The sequence below is a fragment of the Lampetra fluviatilis genome, chromosome 16, assembly GCF_964198595.1.
Source record: "Lampetra fluviatilis chromosome 16, kcLamFluv1.1, whole genome shotgun sequence".
Lineage (NCBI taxonomy): Eukaryota > Metazoa > Chordata > Hyperoartia > Petromyzontiformes > Petromyzontidae > Lampetra > Lampetra fluviatilis.
The window spans coordinates 6,424,006-6,446,376 of NC_136290.1; the positions used below are offsets into that span (position 1 = coordinate 6,424,006).

General features: G+C 47.4%; 1 protein-coding gene across 1 annotated transcript in view; it reads left to right on the top strand.

The window, feature by feature from the left end:
- LOC144936487 (importin-7-like) overlaps positions 1-8,355 on the top strand; it is a 45,244-nt gene extending 36,889 nt beyond the window's left edge. Inside the window, exons 24-26 of the mRNA XM_078863590.1 lie at positions 1,501-1,728; positions 4,017-4,133; positions 5,561-8,355. Of these exons, the coding sequence (XP_078719716.1) occupies positions 1,501-1,728; positions 4,017-4,133; positions 5,561-5,658 (443 nt within the window). The 3' untranslated portion in view covers positions 5,659-8,355. The remainder of the gene's footprint in view (positions 1-1,500; positions 1,729-4,016; positions 4,134-5,560) is intronic.
- Positions 8,356-22,371: the final 14,016 nt, after the last annotated feature.

Genomic DNA, 22,371 nt, shown 5'->3' on the forward strand with positions numbered 1-22,371 from the left:
AGTGTTATTCAACTTCATTTTTCTTGAAGTCATAACGTCTGTACATGTGACCACTATTGTGTTCCTCCCGTCTCCAGCTCTTGTCATCTCTCTCTTGTTTATCTCACTTTCATCTCGCTAATCTTGATCTCTGCTCCATAGCTCTCTCATCTCTACCTCTTATTTCTTTCATCTCACCGAACCTGCTGTATCTCTTTAAGTCTCTGCGAGCCAAGACAGCCTTAATTCCTGGCCAGGCGCTTCATTATCAAGTGATGTCACTGGTTTTCAGTGTCACTTCAGACAGGCTCCCAACCATGATTGTGGACGCGTGATTACATCGTAGGGAGTGGCGGAGGTGTACTGTGCTGTGAACCCGGTAACGTGAAGTGGATTCCCGACTAATATCAGTGGCGAGTGATGTCCGAACTGGTCCTGGTGCCTACCGTAGTGTGGCGTGTACATGAACATTGAAGAGACAAAAGGTAGCTGAGCACGGTGCTGGCCTTTATTTTGCCGTACTGACGGCGGTAATGTATTTCAGGGGTTGGGGGGGGCGATCTTTGTCGTTGCGTGCCGGCCCCTGGGGGTTGGTGTGTGCGGTGTGCCGTCCGCGTCTGGTGCGGTGAGCTCCCGGCGTCCTGCCGGCGCTCGCCGCGTCCACGCCGACCCCCGACGGGGCCCAGAGCAGAGCGGGTGCATAGTACTGGCCGGGGCACCTTGACCCACCCCGGGCAGCCTCCACCTACCCACACACTCAGCTGCAGCAGCAGCAGCCTCCACCTACCCACACACTCAGCTGCAGCAGCAGCAGCAGCCTCCACCTACCCACACACTCAGCTGCAGCAGTAGCAGCCTCCACCTACCCACACACTCAGCTGCAGCAGCAGCAGCAGCCTCCACCTACCCACACACTCAGCTGCAGCAGTAGCAGCCTCCACCTACCCACACACTCAGCTGCAGCAGTAGCAGCAGCAGCAGCAGCCTCCACCTACCCACACACTCAGCTGCAGCAGCAGCAGCCTCTGCCTACCCCACACACTCAGCTGCAGCAGCAGCAGTAGCAGCCTCCACCTACCCACACACTCAGCTGCAGCAGCAGCAACCTGTCATAGACTCCACACGGGACAGCAGTGATATCTCAACGGGTCCTGGGGTTTTCCCCTAGGTTGCCTCTGCCTTAGATGAGTACTTTGTGCGGAAGTGTAGCAGTTAGCATGCTGCCCTACGAACCCAGCGACCCGAGGTCGATTCGGTTTATGGGAAACACCATCGACTATTATCTGAACTGATCCTGGGCCTCCCCTAGGTCGACTCGGCCTTAAAAGAGTACCTTGGTGCGGTGTGTAAAAACATCGGCACTTGGGGAAACAAAGGCGGCGAGGCATGGTGTTTCTGGCCACTCGACCCCTTTGCGTGCCATGCCAGACTTCGTAGGCGCTCCACATAAGGCGCTTGCCCCAAACGGTCTGCTAAAGGCTCCCCGGCGGTGGGTGTGGGCGGGTCTTTGTCTTTGTGCAGTGGAGCTGGGCAGCGACGAGGATGACGTGGACGAGTCGGGCCAGCGCTTCCTGGACACGCTGAACAAGAAGGCGAGCGGGGACGACGTGGCCTGCGAGGACGACGACGATGACGACGAATGGGACGACGACGGCACGGAGGAGACGGCGCTCGAGGGCTTCTCGACGCCGCTGGACGAGGAGACCTGCGAGGTGGACGAGTATCAGGTGTTCAAGGTCACCCTGCAGAGTAAGCGTCCACCTTCTCCAGCCGTTCCCACGCGTCGGTGGCTCCCGCGGAATTAATCGACTTTGATCGCGATAGCATCGCGCGCTGTACGTAGACTGACATCATAACGTCAGTGGTGATGCACCTTCGGGGGGCGTTTAAAAACGTCAGCACTCGGGAGAAGAAGGCGGCCGGGCGTGGTGTTGCTGGCCAAGCCGACCCTTCATGTGCGGTGTCGGCCTTCATAGGTGCTCCTCCAACGGCACTTGCTCCAAAATTATTTTCAAGGGAATCCGTGAAAGTGTTTTCAAGGCTTCGGGTATGGTGCTGGTCAGATCACCCTTTCCTTTGCTGTCCTGGTCCCCAGTCGGCAAGTGCCATCTTTAGTCGTTGCGTGCCGGCCCCTGGGGGTTGGTGTGTGCGGTGTGCCGTCCGCGTCTGGTGCGGTGAGCTCCCGGCGTCCTGCCGGCGCTCGCTGCGTCCACGCCGACCCCCGACGGGGCCCAGAGCAGAGCGGGTGCATAGTACTGGCCGGGGCACCTTGACCCACCCCGGGCAGCCTCCACCTACCCACACACTCAGCTGCAGCAGCAGTAGCAACCTCCACCTACCCACACACTCAGCAGCAGTAGCAGCCTCCACCTACCCACACACTCAGCTGCAGCAGTAGCAGCCTCCACCTACCCACACACTCAGCTGCAGCAGTAGCAGCCTCCACCTACCCACACACTCAGCTGCAGCAGTAGCAGCAGCAGCAGCCTCCACCTACCCACACACTCAGCTGCAGCAGCAGCAGTAGCAGCCTCCACCTACCCACACACTCAGCTGCAGCAGCAGCAGTAGCAGCCTCCACCTGCCCACACACTCAGCAGCAGCAGCAACCACCTTTCATAGACTCCATAGGGGACAGCAGTGATATCTCAACCGTTCCTTGGGTTTTCCTCTAGGTTGCCTCAGCCTTAAACAAGTATTTGGTGTAAAAACCACAAGTAGTGGAGAAGCAAGGGTACCTTGCCCCCCCCCCCCCCTCCCTAATACCACCTTGTACATCATGTTGACCTAAATGTTTTCGTTAACAGCACTTGCCTTACCAGTCTCTGCGGGCTACACGGGGTAAATCTTTGTTTTGTGATTGCATATATTTCTTTGTTTTGCTGTTGTAACTTGCTGACCCGCCCATACTGGACACGTGTGAAAGAGGGCTTCCATAGCTCATAGGGCTCCTGCAGTCTAAATAAAGATTGTGATTATGATTGTTTGGTGGAATAGTGGCCGCTGTTTGGAGCTCTGCGGTCTGAAGCCGGCGGTCTGATTTCAATTCCCGCCTGTGGCTAACGTTGGTGGCCTTTCCCACCCTTTCGCCAACCCGCACTGGCCAGCGTGGTGAAGTATGGTCAAACAACCCCCAATGATTGACCAAGGTCTGGGAAGGCCTTCATCCCGAAGTGGGTTGACAAAGGGCTTGTACATACCTACATACGCTTGATAGAGTGGGTTTTTTATGTTCTTTTGAAATTGTATTCCGCATCCTCTACGTGTGTCACGTCAAAGTGAAGTCTTTAGCTTGGTGCCTAAATTATGAGGTTTTGTGCTGTGGTGCTCATGTTTGAGCCAAGCCAGAGGAAAGAGGCTCTTGCCATGGGAATGTGGTGTTTTAACCTTTTGCTTAGGGCTACCGACAGAGGTCAGTGCTGCCCCCAGTGTCCAATTGAGCAAAGTGATGCTTTGGCTTGACTTTTTCTGCATTGTTGGCTTAATGACGAGATAAAGGAATGTGTTTGGAGAGCTCACAATGATTCAGAGTGACATTATGTGGTGTCAGGAAAATGACACAACTGCGAGGTTACTTCAATGGGTCCGTTGTTCAACATGCCGTGGTGTGAATTTGTGCCCTTTGTAGAGGATCACACTTGGGGTGTTTGGCCAAAACTCGAGAAAATCAAGAAAAAATGTCCAGGCCGGGTGACTCCGGAGGCTAATCCTGCGTTGGAGCACCAAGCAGTCGCCACTGACATGTCATGAGAGTTTGAACCTGGGATTCAGTCATCCGTGATTAAAACCATGCTCTCAAGCGTAGCGAGCTGTTGTTCTCAGTCTGGTTGTGAATGGTTTCGAGCAAAAAAGCAGTCGGATAATTTCGGTGCATTTCCAGATGTATTGCCACGTGCCAAACTCCTCTATATTCGGACCAATGAGAAGTTGCTCCACTCGTTGTGGATGAAAATCGGTGATGCAACCTCATGAGTTCTGTTACTTCACTTTTCCGTTCCTAACCGTGCACCATGCGCCGCTTTACCCTCCTCCCGCAGGCATCGAGAGCCAAGACCCGGCCTGGTACCAGGCCCTGACCACCGGGCTCACGGACGAGCAGCGAAAAGCCATCCTGGACGTGCTGACGACAGCCAACCAGCGTCAGGCTGCTGCAGGTATCCCCACTGGTCCCTTCCCCCACCATTTAGATCACCATTTCCTCCTCTCCCGCTCCCCTTACTCCACTAACTCTCCTCTCTCACTCATTACCCTACCAAGTGGAAGCAGTTGGTTCATCCCTGCACTTTATAGCAGGAGCAATATATCACTTTTACCAAGATTTTACAAAAACTTTTAGAACAATTTTTTTTTTTTTTAAATACAATATTATTTTGAAGATCTGATCAAGCTCGACAAATATGGAAAACAATGACGTTTGGGAGAGTTGTGCTAAGCATGGACATAAATACTTTATCAGATGTAAGGTGGGATAGCAGAACATACATATTGCAACATATTCAGACGGTTTACACGCCGAGTGCTGCAACTCGGAAAGAGAACAGGGAGAATAGCTGGATATGTCAAAAAGCGAGTTAAAGAACCAAAGAAGAAAAGTTTAGGACGATAGCTGCCTCCTCACCGAGGTCCTGGCAGGGTTCATTCAGGAAGGCCCAGGGAGTGCAGCTAAGGAAGGGCCATCGAGCATAGATCAGTGTTCTTCACTGCAAGGCCCGCTGGCCACTGGCGGGCCTCTGGTGGCCTTCAGTGCGGCCCCTGACGTGCGGCCCCCGACAGTACAAAAATGTGACAAGAAACCCCCCCACCCCACCGTCGTGCTGAACAAACCCCAATGGTTTTAAATGTGTAGTGGCTCTCCGTCTGAAAATTAGTGAACAACACTGGCATAGGCGATAAAGGAAGCGGCTTTACTATCCTTGTTTGCACGTGGCTTGTAATCCATCGGTGTGGAGGCAACGGTTGGTGGCGCACACAAATGTTGCGAAACTCCCTTCTGGTGGTCATTGAGGTTTCCAGGAGAAGTACAGCAAAACATAGGGGCTCCAACCAATGCATGTTTTATCAAAGCACGTTGGCATATTTTGCCACAAGGTATATGTGGTTAATGCAGATTTGATGCCTTGCAATAGGGGTATATATTTGGTGTTCTTAACACCTGTTCTTTTGCCAGAAAGGGTAAAAGCATATTCATATTTTTCATCACTTATTAATCGATTGATAACACCGTAATATATAAAGAGGATTACAGAGCTTGGACAGTTGTTGCTGCCGGCTCACCACGTGGCTGCCTTCCTGCTTTGCGATTCCGTGCGCGTCGGAGTCGTTGTCTCTCTTCGAGAACGAGTGAAGACAGTGCGGCAGAGGTCTCAATCGGGTACCCGATACCCGTACCCTACCCGATACCCGGCTACCCGTACCCGACTGGGTACGGGTAAGGAATCAAAACCCGTTTGCAACCTCTGCAGTGCGGCGCGTTGTAAGTTGAATCTACTATTTAGGCTTTCTCCGCTCCGGTTTCGTCCCTCTTGTGACGTATCGGCAATGTGTGCTGGCTCCTCTCGCCCCTTCGTTTGTGTGAACGCAGAGTCGAAGAAGATCGAAAAGGCTGGTGGGTACAAGTTTGATAATCTGAACGTGCCTACTACCTTTAACTTTGGGGGGCCCGGCGCTGCTCCCAACTGAATTTGTTTGGATTCGTAACTTTAAATAACTCAAACAAACCACCCTCCCCAACCCCCAACAAACTGACAATTTCGAACGTGGAAGCTGAAAAGAAGCCTCAACACTCGCCCTCTGGTCCACTCGCAACAACCGGATTTTCGACACTCACATTGCATACCCGCATCAAGGAAGAATTTAAAGGACAATAGTTGTGGCAGAAAAAAAAGGTAAATTCATATTTCACTCTTCAATTGACATTCATTCATTCAGCTGTGAGTGCTTAGAGGAAGCCAGGACATGTGAAAAGGGATTTCTTGAAATAAGACTGTGATTGTTCATGTTGCCAAGGACTTGTTGATTGTGTAAAGTTGTCACGAACCCATCCCTGCTCCGGAGATAGGGCTTGTACCAGAGCTGGATATCGATATTTACGGTATGGTTGTTTAGTTTACACGGACGTCAGAGGCACGCACGTTGCAAATGGGGGATATAGTGTGCTTTTGTTGCTTGTTATGGGAAAACAGTTGCATTAAAATAGAAAATGTTCAAAATGAAATTCACGTAATTTCACCTAAATCTCTCCATTTTTTGTTTGCTCCATTTGTAACAAAAGGCCCAAGTTACAATGACTGTTACATCTGAAAGTGTTGATTGTCCGCTGTGGCAAACTGTTAGAATAATGCAGAGAAATGTTCTATACGGAGTTCCCGATTTACATGCTGCTTGGTTTTCACTCCCGAGAATTCGCAAATTTTTCAGGGCAGGGCCTGGTGCAGCGGTCCTCTGTGCTCGTACACAATTTGTCGAGCCCATTCCACAAAACGCCCGCTCGGATGGGGGAAGTGCATCCGACGAGAGTCGTGCGATTGCCCCTCGTTGCAGAGGTTTGCGATTCGGGCTCCGTGCCCCACCCTGCTTAATCCTGCGGGTGTACCAACCGTAAATATACACGGCCCGCCTTCACTGTGGATGTTTAACCCTTTCCCATTGCGATGACATAAGTGTAGGCCATAAATCTTTATTTCCATTCTGGTCCGGAATCGGAAGTAAAAGGCCATGCTGGGGGGAAGGGCCTGTGGCACAGTTTGGCGCCAACTGTCAGAGTGCGGTTGTGTCGCTACAGTTTTCTTCGGTGAGTACAAAGTCTTTAATAACAATGGCGCTACGCCTTTCTAAATAAAATTATCGCCGAATCGCTTGCGCGTCCCGAGATTCAGCGGTGAACGCGACCCACCCTGCAACTCGCAGACATCTAGGATCGGGAAAGGGTGAAGATCTCCGTGACATTTGAAACTGAGCAGCCCATGTGCACCAAGGTCATGGTACAACTCAAGTCATGGTACAAATTCAAAACAATTACTGTTGACTGCTCTGTCGTCGTTGCCGACGAATTCCCCGGGATAAATTCCAGCAGGGCTTTGGAATGATCAGAGATGAGATGATCGTGTAAGGTGCTTTTTGAGTTGTCGGTGTTCAATCAGGCGCCCTATAAAAGCAAAGGCCTTATCATTAACCTCGCGCTGTTCCTCAACCCACAGTAGGGAAAATACATCTGGCAATGTCGTGTCGTGCTACCGGAGGGAGACACTGGGCCCCGCTGCATTATGGGACGGGCGTGTTGCGTACGGAGACGAGGGGTGGCCTTCAGTGAAGGTTGAAGGGAGCATTCGGTGCAATTGCCCGCACCAGTGGCAGGCACGTCGTGATGGCGGAGTTGTGAATTGAGCTCCCGTTCTTCAATGACCCTTAAAACGTTTGCTTCTAGGTCTGTAAAAAATATGCATAACTATTCCCGGACTGTTTCCTTTGTACTAACAGTGCTTTGTACTATTTTTATTTGTACTGACAGCTGGGTCGACAATGAACTGTTTTTTTTTTTAACCTCAATTTCTGGAAAACTTGCTAGGTTTGCAAAAATGAATCTTGGTGAATGTTTTTTTCCCCCCTCCTATTTGCCGATTGTGGCGAGTTGAGGATTTTTCCTTTTCATAAATTTTGTTGAGTTCAGATGCCGCAGTTATTTAAAAAGACGAAAATAATTCCTTCAGAAATTGCAATATTTTATTGTTTTGTAAATTGTAAGTAAACAGAATGTGACTGGGGTGTTGTACACACACACACACATGCGTATTTAAAACGATATATATTTCAGAGAAAATTTACCAGCACTTAAAATGTTAACTTTTAAATCCCGTAGGAGACGGAACATTTTTCAACGTCACCTTGGCTGGCTGGATTTGGCAGTAGGAATGTGAATGCTACGGAGTAACATGCTATGCAGTTCAGTCAATTGGTCATCGGTGCGTTTTGCCTCCCGGTATATATTTTTGCTCAACGGTTTAAGTGCTGGTGCAACAGTAAACATTGTAGCAGAGGTTTTTTTTGTTCGGAATGTATTGATCACAAAGTTATATTAGAAATATAATTTTAAAAGCTAAAGAAGTGTAAACAGAAAAAGAACATGAATTAAATACTGTACACTTACCATCAAGGTTTATATTGGATTGTTTTGGCTGGGGAAAAATGTCATGCCACACAGAAGGTGTTCAACATGTTATGGAAGCGAGGTTGTCAACATTTCTTACTCTTTAAATGACTCAATTGCAAACACCGTTACGGAATTTTTCATGTCCCGTCGGCTGCAGTCCGTTTGAACATGCAATGCAAATCACCTCCACAAATCGTTTGCAAAGTGAATAAAAGTACATGCAGTGCAAATGCAGTTTGTGGGCATTTTAATTTGTAATATAAGGAAATGAGCGCGAGCGAGAGATCTGGTGTAGCGGACGACACTCCTCAAACACTTGTTTCCATTCCAGTTCGTCGTGATTCACCCACTTCTAATAGCAGTTGGCCTTAGGTGATTGTGATCTGTGGTTCACGTGGTCGTGGAGGGATGCACTTTCATCGGAGTGTTGGTTTGGCCATCGGGAATGATTTCTGCCTCGGAAATACCGCAGTGTATCGCCATGATCCCCTCGCTGCCCTCCGATTCCTCGTACCCCCGATGAGCACGGTTGGTTACGTACGGTGCAAATTGAGTTCATACATCGCTGCATGACACTCGGTCCTCTCTATCGAGGCATTTTAGGTCGCACTCGTACACAAAGTGCCTGCCACAATCTTCTTGGTTCTTTCGGTAAAGTCACGTAGAAGGGAAATAATAAAATAATAAAAATAAAACAATAATTCTCACGACGTTTCGGCCACAACGTAAGCAGCCGTCCTCAGGTGAAGACCAGGTCTGTCGGGGAGACAGCGTCTGAATGCAAAAAAAAATGTATTTCCCTTCTACGTGACTTTACCGAAAGAACCAAGAAGATGAATCCCTGCAGTCACGAAATGCCTGCCACAAGTGAACCACAATACTTTGCCGATCTCTTCAAGGAGCATAAACCATCGCACATTCAGGTCATCCACGCAGCGGCTTTTTGGCGAGCCATCGAATGTAGACGGTCACACCATTGTGCGCTTTCGGGTGCGCTCCTGTGGCCGTCTGGAACGCTCTTCTGATATTAGGAAGCCACTGGAGCTATGCACTTTTAAATCTAGATTTAAAATTGATTTCTTTAGAACTGCTTTTTGTGTTTAGTTGCCCTTCCCCCGCACCTCCGATGAGCATGCTTTTCTAGGGACGGTGCGAAAGAAGTTCAACAAATTGGCAGCATACCGATATCTGCCTCCTGATGACTCAAATGCAAGGTGGACAGAGCATGTCGCTGAGCTCCTTGGTGCGGCAGGATTAGCAGGCATGTCCAAAAATAAACTACCACAAGGGCCTATAGTGGATGCTTTAGATGCTCCCCCCGGCAATGGAGTAAGTCGTGAAAGCGGTGGATGCAATGAAACGTGGAAATAGTCCAGGAACAGATGTATCCCGGCAGAGCCGTCTGCTCAGGGTGGCTCTGGTATCATCTCCCGTCACAGGGTGTTCTTTAAGGTGTGGGCGACAAGGTTTTCTTGATGTAAACCTTTGACATGAAAAATATCACCCTGTTCAAGAAGGGCAGCGGCAATGATTGTAAAGGTACCATCACGAATGTCGTTATATTAGATATGTACATCTTTATTTCTTGGTAGCAGCAGCAGCTGTACGGCAATGACATGGGGTCGTAACTGCACGGTGTCCCACACGCCCAACACATTGCACCATACAAGTAACATTCAGCGTTCGAGGTATATACCCACGGGGATTGGAATACTGTCGGGCAATGTAACTCATGCGTTCGCATGCATTGCTGTTGTGGCGTCAAGGGGTTGTTTGACCGCTCTGAATAGCCGTGGGGTTTCGAGTTCTCGTTTCATTGCTTGTTGAGAACGGTGGCTTGGATGAGGAGTCACAGACAAGTCACGATCACGATAACCCTACGAGCCATGCTCCGACACCTGGTCCCGCTTCTTTGATGATGTCTGCAGTTATTCTGTCTGGTTCAGGCGATTTCCCTCGCATCATATGACGAAGGGTAAGGTTGATGTCTTTTAAGTGTGATCTGGAATTTCCTCTTCACCTGAAAAATATGATTTTATACCTAGGATATCGAGATCTTCATAAAATCCCTCCTGATTTTCACATTTCACAGTTATAATTAAATTTCCCAAAAGCCTCCATTTATCGATTACAATCAACCTTTTCCCCGCTCTCTCGACTCCCATTTTCTTACCACGACGTCTTCGAGCATTTTTGGAAGCGGAAACGCGTCTCACTCTCATTCTCACATGCCCTACATGCTAATCTCTCACAATCTCTGCAGTCTGTTTCTTTCACCTGAAGGCGATCGCATGTTGTTGCGATCGAAACGTCGTGATCTATTATTTTTATTTTATAATTTTTAAATTTCTATCTACGTGACTTTACCGAAATAACGAACGAGTAACGAACGCAGCTCGTGGATGACGACGATAGCTGCCAAGACGAGAACGTGGGCTTGGAAACGCGACGCACTGCCGAGGGAGACACGAGGGTGGATGATCGACGCTCGCCATGGAGCCTCAGCCGAAGGAAGTGAACACGCGCGAGAAGATTTCCCACTGTGGAGATGGGAGGGATAATATCCGCATCGCCGGCGGTGATATCGGCTCCTGTGCAGGAGCGAAATTTAATTATTTCATTAAGAGACGCCGAGGGAATGGTTATGACTCGGGGAAGGCCTTCACCAAGCGGTAGATGGATCACGGCTGGCGATGGGGACGATTAGCCTCGTGTATGTGGCATGTTTGAGCCTGAAGGACTCTTCACTCTGCTGCCCGGATCAAAACCATCGTGATCAAGAGCCCTGGGGTCCATGAGTCAAGAAATGGGTTTCCTCTGCCATTGTGATCACACCATCAAACTGTGTCACTTTTAAATTAGCTCTCTGCTATCACCCTGTCCTGCCGTTCGGTGGTTCGACATTTGGACTGCGTTGAGCGGTGGCTCCCAACCTCTGATCTGCGCGCCGTGGGAAGTGATCCGTGGAATTGCTACAGACGCGACTACGATTTAAGAGTCGTGTTAATTTTTTAATATTTTTTTTATTGGCGCATGGAGGTCTGTGAAAAAAATGCCGAAGGTGTGACAGTGGTCCCGCAGGACCAAGAAGGTTGGCAAAGCACTGGTGTAGTGGAAAAACCCACGGGTGACCTGGGGCATTCGTCTGCCAGTAGGGGGCGATGCTTGCTATGCATCGACGCACTTGAGTCATTTAGCGGTCCAACTTTCTAATTTGACATATTTGGACCCTGACGCCAGCACACAATGGTCCGTTCTTGTGATAGACATTGGGGCATCTTTAACGTCCACTTTGAAGCAGACTGCGGGGATCTTTACATACAGCATGGACACTTCGTACCCCATAACGTTACACGGGGTGGGAATGGAGCCAAGTAAATTCTTGACCGACCAGTTAAACGGAACCTGTGTGAACAGTCCTCGTCGGTGAAAACGTGGTGGACGTTGTTGACCTGGATATATTGGCACTGTTGTGTACAGGATATCCACATACAAACTCTTCCGAATTTGAATGTGTTTAGTTTAAAATGTACCCAAACATATCCACTGTATTTCTTATGACAGCTACAGCTGCCTACTTTACTTTGCCATTTCTACCAAATTGACTGGTAGGCTGTCGCTTTTTTTAAATCCTTTTATCATGCAGAGTTTTGTTGTTGTTCAAATTGAATCATATCGCTTTGTAAAATTCTTGATTTTTTTTTTTGACGCAATGTTTACCTGCAGTCAAAGGTTTTAAAATGTAAAAACTCAGGAGCCTACCAGTTAATCAGGTATTTAGGATTGGCACGTGTGCCACTGTGGTTTCTCTCCGGCTGTGGACATGCTCTCACTCTCTCAGGTTTTTTCGGTAAAGTCACGTAGGTAAAAATAAATCATAAAAGTAAAAATAATAGTAATAATAGAAATAAAATTATAAATCACGACGTTTCGGAGGCAACACTAGTCTCCGTCATCAGGTCGGATCGTCACAGCTAGATTACTGTATCAAGTGGCACTTGATACAGTAAATCTAGCTGTGACGGTGTCGAAACCGACTTTCAGTTCTAGATCTCCACTTGCGGAGTAGATTCACAGGAGCATGTCCACATTTCAGGAATAGCTGCGAGCATGTTAACATCTCGCTAACTAAAGACACTGGGGATGTAGCTGGTCTGTGTACCTCGGGGCTAGAGTAATGAATAATGTAACAGAGCATTCATGATTTACCTTTGGGCACCCAGAGGTTAGCAACTAGTAGAAAGACAGAGCCACCCAGTAGGCATGCAACTTTGGGCCAATGTTGGCATTTGGTTGGAACTGTTGGGCTAGCGTTTGGCCCATCAGTTTCAAGTTTACTGGGCAAACGGTGGCGAGGAAACAGTGCGAGCAGACGTTGGCGTCTTCTTGGTTCTTTCGGTAAAGTCACGTAGAAGGGAAGTAATAAAATAATAAAAATAAAACATAATAAAATAATTCTCACGACGTTTCGGCCACAACGCAAGCACCTGAGGACGGCTGCTTGCGTTGTGGCCGAAACGTGATAATTATTTTATTATGTTTTATTTTTATTATTTTATTATTTCCCTTCTACGTGACTTTACCGAAAGAACCAAGAAGATGAATCACTGCAGTCACGAAAGCTTTAAATCGAAATTCAGACATTGGCGGTCGAGTGCCGATTTTGCAACAGCAGTGGGATCGGGCAGAGGGAAGCGATAGCAAGAGTATGATGGCGTTATCGGCACTGTCCACGGTGACCTTTCGATTACGTACGGGATGTCTCAAACTGGTACATCTTGGTGGAATTTATCTGATCTGCGCTCGGCTGGGGATATGGATTTAAGGGCCATAATGTGAGTCGTGGTCATATTTTGGGCAAATCAACATTTTATTTCTTTAACCTTTTTTTGTGTTCGTCTGAGGACCCCGCGTCTGGAATGTGCTGCTTCTTAGGTGCGATTGGAAACTGAGCCGTGTGGTCGACACGCAAACCCCTATTAGGAGGCGTGGGTCCGTGGCGAGCCAATCGTCGAATTCTGAACGCAGTTTGTTTTCCCTGCTGCTGTCGGAGCCGCTCGTCGTCTGCTCAGGACAACGTGAGCGTCTCGGAGCCACAACGCGGAGGAGGAACAGAGAATTGGGTGGTTTGCCAAAAAAGCGCTGCCTGTATAAAAGACAATATCGATGTTTTACGGTGAAAAAAAACTCCTGCAGGAGCACAGTTCCCGTGCTCGCGGAGGGACAGCGGCGATCTGCGGTGCCGTTAACAGAGCGATATAATCGTACACCCGACTCCATCGCCGATCAGAGACCTGCCCCCCCCTCCCCACCCCCCCCATATATAGTCATTGTGGATCGTCATGATAAACAAACATTGAAATTGCCGGGGGTTCATCGTAATTTGCGTGTTCATCGCTGCGTCGATTAAATTGCCAATCTAACCGTGGGATCGAGCAATGATGTGATGACACGCACCGCCTTCATTTGATTGGCTAATATCAGCAAAGATCGGTGATTTAGCCGCAGTCCGCGTTCATTGATACCACAGCGCCCAAGTGCTGCGGGTTCACTGAGTGCATCGTCGGTATACCACGTGGTCTGCTGGTGGTGGCGTGACCTTCTGCTCAGAATGTTTGTACATGAATACTAATTAAGCGTTAATGCCATTGAAGTGTTAATTTAGGCACGAGGTGTTAGTTTCATTTTTTGGAAAATGTGGGAATTGAGTGCTTAATTATTTGCCCTGTACCAGATACCCCCCTATCACCAGAACGTCTGCTGTCCCAATTAATAATCATGTACTGACGTTATTGTTTTATATTGCATCCTTTATTGCGTCTCGCCCAATCTCCGAGGAGTCACAGACGAGCTTGGAAGGCGGCAGTCATCGATATATTAAGATGTTTTAGCCAATCATTGAGTGTTTCTATCACGTGGCAGGAAACCACAGGGCCCGGTCAAAATCCGCGGGTGCGAGGGGGCAACACTGTATCCCACACAGAAGCGGACAGGCGATGTTAGTCCGCACTTTGCTCGACCGCATCCTGTTGGCGAGCCCAATTCTTGGCGTCACCTCGACGCCCAAGGGAAGGGAGTTTGTAACCTCGTTGTGGTCATCCTCCAAACCTGCCTCGACAATGCGGGGTCATAGGCCACATGCGTCGCCATCGCTGCCCGGCTGTCTGGCTTCGAGTGGTTTTACTCAATCTGAGGTCAAGGACACAAACACGCGTCCACGACAAACTGCGACCACGGAACGAGGACTTTCGCCTCTCGAACGCGCACCGCAGGTGTTCTGAGCTGGCTCTCCGATTGTGAATTTGATTACTCTTTGGTTCTTTGGGTAAAGTCACTTAGAAAGAAAACGTCTCCGTGTGTGTCTCTCTCCGAGCATGCATTCGTATTCTATTATTTCTTTTCTTTTCACGGGACTTCACCGAAAGAACCAACGAGTAATTCCTGCAGTCACGAAAGCTTCAAATCAAGTTTGTTAATTTGATGATAATAAAATGCAGTGTATGCAGTGTACGTTGCTTAAATAACATTTTGCGACGGTAATATTTTTTTAAATATTTGCATCTGTCGGTTACCCGTGCCACCGTGCCACGCACGTGGAGTAAATGCACACGGGTGCACGATGCTTACGATGCCTTCGATACAAAGACGTAAAGTGCTTTCGTGCGGGCTCCTGAATGCCCCCCAAGTGGTGAAAGTAGAAGTACATCGGTAACAACGCGAGGGAGAAGGCGCGGGAGATGACACGAGGGGGGAGGGGGGAAGGTCACGAGCATTCGGAAGTGGGAGGGTGACCTTTCAAAAGTAATCCATCTCTGATTACCGATTACTTGAGATTTTAGAAGAAACGTAACTTATTCTCTCGCGTTCTTGTTGTCGTCGTCTTCAAAGTAGCACAGTGTGACGATTTAGACGCTTGCACGTGACCGCTTCCTTCAAACGAGTGAGCGATGAACGGATTTATAATGTTTGTCGTAACACAATTATAAATGAGCATTCTCCCTGCATGATATCTGAAGCAGCAGGGGGGGGGGGGGGGTCACATTTTCAAATTGTGCGCAGATGTAATGAGACTAGGGAAGGTGGATTTCCGGTAGGTCCCAGTTTGTGCCGTATTCAGTCTGTAACAAGATTATCGGTACCTAGCCCTGTGCCGGTTGATTACACTTGGCCGTCAGTTTTGACAATACAATTCGTGCCAGCAGCTCACGGCCATTTGGAGGGCAGCAGCAATCGCAAGATTGCAAAGCACAACTTTGAAAGCCGCACAAAATACATGTCACTTTTGAAATCTCGACTGATGCCAGCTTCTAAAAGCCACCGGCCCAATGCTGACGCGTGATGTCGCTCTCCTTGCACCGTGGGTATGGAACAGACACCGCATGAAGCGAGCCGTGCCACGCACGCGCCGACATTGAGAACAAGGGCCACTGCAAGTGAGAAACATTCTACCCCCTCGCGTTAGCGAAACATTCCAAATGCCTTAGGTCTGAAGAACTCCCCAACAATCAAGTTGCCAAAATATTCCCCAGACCCTCACATTTCAAACATTCCTACACCCTCGTGACATTTGAAAGGGTTTGAAATGTCTCCCGTTTAAAAAAAAAAACTCCAATATTCTCAAATAATAGCCGGTTTTTCTCTCCCAAACTCTCAATTTAAAACACTTCCAATTATTCAAATTGAAAAAGAAAACCAATCCAAACCTCTCAAGCTTCAAAAACTCCCAAACCGTCACGTTAGAAAGTTAAAAAAAAATTCTCCAAACCCAGAAATTTGATAATTGTCCAAAGTCTCAAATTTGAAAAACTCCCCCAAATGCTCGAGTGCCCCCACCCCCCTCACCCCCCCCCCTTACCCCACCCCCCCCACCCCCCTTATCCACCAGCGCGGTGTTCTTCATCGCAAGGCCCCGGGGGGTACCACTGGCGGCCCCTGGTGACGCTCGGTACCCCTCCCTTCCCACGTGACAACTCAACCCCTCTGTCGTCAACGTCGTTGTGCTGCTGTCAAACCCCGCAATGCTTTCAAATGTTGTGGCGGCACCTCACGCAGAACAACTACACCAGTGAAGAACAACGTGATCAGTGAGAGGAACAACTACACCAGTGAAGAACAACTTCACCAGTGAAGAACAACTGCACCAGTGAAGAACAACTGCACCAGTGAGAGGAACAACTACACCAGTGAAGAACAACTTCACCAGTGAAGAACTGCACCAGTGAAGAACAACTTCACCAGTGAAGATCAACTTCACCAGTGAAGAACTGCACCAGTGAGAGGAACAACTACACCAGTGAAGATCAACTTCACCAGTGAAGAACTGCACCAGTGAAGAACAACTTCACCAGTGAAGAACAACTCCACCAGTGAAGAACAACTCCACCAGTGAAGAACAACTCCACCAGTGAAGAACAACTTCACCAGTGAAGAACAACTGCACCAGTGAAGAACAACTTCACCAGTGAAGAACAACTTCACCAGTGAAGAACAACTTCACCAGTGAAGAACAACTGCACCAGTGAGAGGAACAACTACACCAGTGAAGAACAACTTCACCAGTGAAGAACAACTTCACCAGTGAAGAACAACTTCACCAGTGAAGAACAACTGCACCAGTGAAGAACAACTTCACCAGTGAAGAACAACTTCACCAGTGAAGAACAACTTCACCAGTGAAGAACAACTTCACCAGTGAAGAACAACTGCACCAGTGAAGAACAACTTCACCAGTGAAGAACAACTTCACCAGTGAAGAACAACTTCACGAGTGAGTGGAACAACTGCACCAGTGAAGAACAACTTCACCAGTGAAGAACAACTTCACCAGTGAAGAACAACTCCACCAGTGAAGAACAACTACACCAGTGAAGAACAACTGCACCAGTGAAGAACAACTGCACCAGTGAAGAACAACTTCACCAGTGAAGAACAACTCCACCAGTGAAGAACAACTCCACCAGTGAAGAACAACTCCACCAGTGAAGAACAACTACACCAGTGAAGAACAACTGCACCAGTGAAGAACAACTTCACCAGTGAAGAACAACTCCACCAGTGAAGAACAACTCCACCAGTGAAGAACAACTGCACCAGTGAAGAACAACTTCACCAGTGAAGAACAACTGCACCAGTGAAGAACAACTTCACCAGTGAAGAACAACTTCACCAGTGAAGAACAACTTCACCAGTGAAGAACAACTTCACCAGTGAAGAACAACTTCACCAGTGAAGAACAACTGCACCAGTGAGAGGAACAACTACACCAGTGAAGAACAACTTCACCAGTGAAGAACAACTTCACCAGTGAAGAACAACTTCACCAGTGAAGAACAACTTCACCAGTGAAGAACAACTGCACCAGTGAAGAACAACTTCACCAGTGAAGAACAACTTCACCAGTGAAGAACAACTGCACCAGTGAGAGGAACAACTACACCAGTGAAGAACAACTTCACCAGTGAAGAACAACTGCACCAGTGAAGAACAACTTCACCAGTGAAGAACAACTGCACCAGTGAGAGGAACAACTTCACCAGTGAAGAACAACTTCACCAGTAAAGAACAACTTCGCCAGTGAAGAACAACTTCACCAGTGAAGAACAACTTCACCAGTGAGAGGAACAACTACACCAGTGAAGAACAACTTCACCAGTGAAGAACAACTTCACCAGTGAGAAGAACAACTTCACCAGTGAAGAACAACTTCACCAGTGAAGAACAACTTCACCAGTGAGAGGAACAACTAAACCAGTGAAGAACAACTTCACCAGTGAAGAACAACTTCACCAGTGAGAGGAACAACTACACCAGTGAAGAACAACTTCACCAGTGAAAAACAACTTCACCAGTGAGAAGAACAACTTCACCAGTGAAGAACAACTTCACCAGTGAAGAACAACTTCACCAGTGAAGAACAACTTCCCCAGTGAGAGGAACAACTTCACCAGTGAAGAACAACTTCACCAGTGAAGAACAACTTCACCAGTGAAGAACAACTTCACCAGTGAAGAACAACTTCACCAGTGAAGAACAACTTCACCAGTGAGAGGAACAACTTCACCAGTGAAGAACAACTTCACCAGTGAGAGGAACAACTTCACCAGTGAAGAACAACTTCACCAGTGAAGAACAACTCCACCAGTGAAGAACAACTTCACCAGTGAGAGGAACAACTACACCAGTGAAGAACAACTTCACCAGTGAAGAACAACTTCACCAGTGAAGAACAACTTCACCAGTGAGAAGAACAACTTCACCAGTGAAGAACAACTTCACCAGTGAAGAACAACTTCACCAGTGAAGAACAACTTCACCAGTGAAGAACAACTGCACCAGTGAAGAACAACTTCACCAGTGAAGAACAACTTCACCAGTGAAGAACAACTTCACCAGTGAAGAACAACTTCACCAGTGAAGAACAACTGCACCAGTGAAGAACAACTTCACCAGTGAAGAACAACTTCACCAGTGAAGAACAACTTCACGAGTGAGTGGAACAACTGCACCAGTGAAGAACAACTTCACCAGTGAAGAACAACTTCACCAGTGAAGAACAACTCCACCAGTGAAGAACAACTACACCAGTGAAGAACAACTGCACCAGTGAAGAACAACTGCACCAGTGAAGAACAACTTCACCAGTGAAGAACAACTCCACCAGTGAAGAACAACTCCACCAGTGAAGAACAACTCCACCAGTGAAGAACAACTACACCAGTGAAGAACAACTGCACCAGTGAAGAACAACTTCACCAGTGAAGAACAACTCCACCAGTGAAGAACAACTTCACCAGTGAAGAACAACTGCACCAGTGAAGAACAACTTCACCAGTGAAGAACAACTTCACCAGTGAAGAACAACTTCACCAGTGAAGAACAACTTCACCAGTGAAGAACAACTGCACCAGTGAGAGGAACAACTACACCAGTGAAGAACAACTTCACCAGTGAAGAACAACTTCACCAGTGAAGAACAACTTCACCAGTGAAGAACAACTGCACCAGTGAAGAACAACTTCACCAGTGAAGAACAACTTCACCAGTGAAGAACAACTGCACCAGTGAGAGGAACAACTACACCAGTGAAGAACAACTTCACCAGTGAAGAACAACTGCACCAGTGAAGAACAACTTCACCAGTGAAGAACAACTGCACCAGTGAGAGGAACAACTTCACCAGTGAAGAACAACTTCACCAGTAAAGAACAACTTCGCCAGTGAAGAACAACTTCACCAGTGAAGAACAACTTCACCAGTGAGAGGAACAACTACACCAGTGAAGAACAACTTCACCAGTGAAGAACAACTTCACCAGTGAGAAGAACAACTTCACCAGTGAAGAACAACTTCACCAGTGAAGAACAACTTCACCAGTGAGAGGAACAACTAAACCAGTGAAGAACAACTTCACCAGTGAAGAACAACTTCACCAGTGAGAGGAACAACTACACCAGTGAAGAACAACTTCACCAGTGAAAAACAACTTCACCAGTGAGAAGAACAACTTCACCAGTGAAGAACAACTTCACCAGTGAAGAACAACTTCACCAGTGAAGAACAACTTCCCCAGTGAGAGGAACAACTTCACCAGTGAAGAACAACTTCACCAGTGAAGAACAACTTCACCAGTGAAGAACAACTTCACCAGTGAAGAACAACTTCACCAGTGAGAGGAACAACTTCACCAGTGAAGAACAACTTCACCAGTGAGAGGAACAACTTCACCAGTGAAGAACAACTTCACCAGTGAAGAACAACTCCACCAGTGAAGAACAACTTCACCAGTGAGAGGAACAACTTCACCAGTGAAGAACAACTTCACCAGTGAAGAACAACTTCACCAGTGAAGAACAACTTCACCAGTGAAGAACAACTTCACCAGTGAAGAACAACTTCACCAGTGAAGAACAACTTCACCAGTGAAGAACAACTTCACCAGTGAAGAACAACTTCACCAGTGAGAGGAACAACTACACCAGTGAAGAACAACTCCACCAGTGAAGAACAACTTCACCAGTGAGAAGAACAACTTCACCAGTGAAGAACAACTTCACCAGTGAAGAACAACTTCACGAGTGAAGAACAACTTCACCAGTGAAGAACAACTTCACCAGTGAAGAACAACTTCACCAGTGAAGAACAACTGCACCAGTGAAGAACAACTTCACCAGTGAAGAACAACTTCACCAGTGAAGAACAACTTCACCAGTGAAGAACAACTTCACCAGTGAAGAACAACTTCACCAGTGAAGAACAACTGCACCAGTGAGAGGAACAACTACACCAGTGAAGAACAACTTCACCAGTGAAGAACAACTGCACCAGTGAAGAACAACTTCACTAGTGAAGAACAACTGCACCAGTGAGAGGAACAACTTCACCAGTGAAGAACAACTTCACCAGTGAAGAACAACTTCGCCAGTGAAGAACAACTTCACCAGTGAAGAACAACTTCACCAGTGAGAGGAACAACTACACCAGTGAAGAACAACTTCACCAGTGAAGAACAACTTCACCAGTGAGAAGAACAACTTCACCAGTGAAGAACAACTTCACCAGTGAAGAACAACTTCACCAGTGAGAGGAACAACTAAACCTGTGAAGAACAACTTCACCAGTGAAGAACAACTTCACCAGTGAGAGGAACAACTACACCAGTGAAGAACAACTTCACCAGTGAAGAACAACTTCACCAGTGAGAAGAACAACTTCACCAGTGAAGAACAACTTCACCAGTGAAGAACAACTTCACCAGTGAGAGGAACAACTTCACCAGTGAAGAACAACTTCACCAGTGAAGAACAACTTCACCAGTGAAGAACAACTTCACCAGTGAGAGGAACAACTTCACCAGTGAAGAACAACTCCACCAGTGAAGAACAACTTCACCAGTGAGAGGAACAACTACACCAGTGAAGAACAACTTCACCAGTGAAGAACAACTTCACCAGTGAAGAACAACTTCACCAGTGAGAAGAACAACTTCACCAGTGAAGAACAACTTCACCAGTGAAGAACAACTTCACCAGTGAAGAACAACTTCACCAGTGAAGAACAACTTCACCAGTGAAGAACAACTTCACCAGTGAAGAACAACTTCACCAGTGAGAGGAACAACTACACCAGTGAAGAACAACTCCACCAGTGAAGAACAACTTCACCAGTGAGAAGAACAACTTCACCAGTGAAGAACAACTTCACCAGTGAAGAACAACTTCACGAGTGAAGAACAACTTCACCAGTGAAGAACAACTTCACCAGTGAAGAACAACTTCACCAGTGAAGAACAACTGCACCAGTGAAGAACAACTTCACCAGTGAAGAACAACTTCACCAGTGAAGAACAACTTCACCAGTGAAGAACAACTTCACCAGTGAAGAACAACTTCACCAGTGAAGAACAACTTCACCAGTGAAGAACAACTGCACCAGTGAGAGGAACAACTACACCAGTGAAGAACAACTTCACCAGTGAAGAACAACTGCACCAGTGAAGAACAACTTCACTAGTGAAGAACAACTGCACCAGTGAGAGGAACAACTTCACCAGTGAAGAACAACTTCACCAGTGAAGAACAACTTCGCCAGTGAAGAACAACTTCACCAGTGAAGAACAACTTCACCAGTGAGAGGAACAACTACACCAGTGAAGAACAACTTCACCAGTGAAGAACAACTTCACCAGTGAGAAGAACAACTTCACCAGTGAAGAACAACTTCACCAGTGAAGAACAACTTCACCAGTGAGAGGAACAACTAAACCTGTGAAGAACAACTTCACCAGTGAAGAACAACTTCACCAGTGAGAGGAACAACTACACCAGTGAAGAACAACTTCACCAGTGAAGAACAACTTCACCAGTGAGAAGAACAACTTCACCAGTGAAGAACAACTTCACCAGTGAAGAACAACTTCACCAGTGAGAGGAACAACTTCACCAGTGAAGAACAACTTCACCAGTGAAGAACAACTTCACCAGTGAAGAACAACTTCACCAGTGAGAGGAACAACTTCACCAGTGAAGAACAACTTCACCAGTGAAGAACAACTCCACCAGTGAAGAACAACTTCACCAGTGAGAGGAACAACTTCACCAGTGAAGAACAACTTCACCAGTGAAGAACAACTTCACCAGTGAGAAGAACAACTTCACCAGTGATAAGAACAACTTCACCAGTGAAGAACAACTTCACCAGTGAAGAACAACTTCACCAGTGAAGAACAACTTCACCAGTGAGAGGAACAA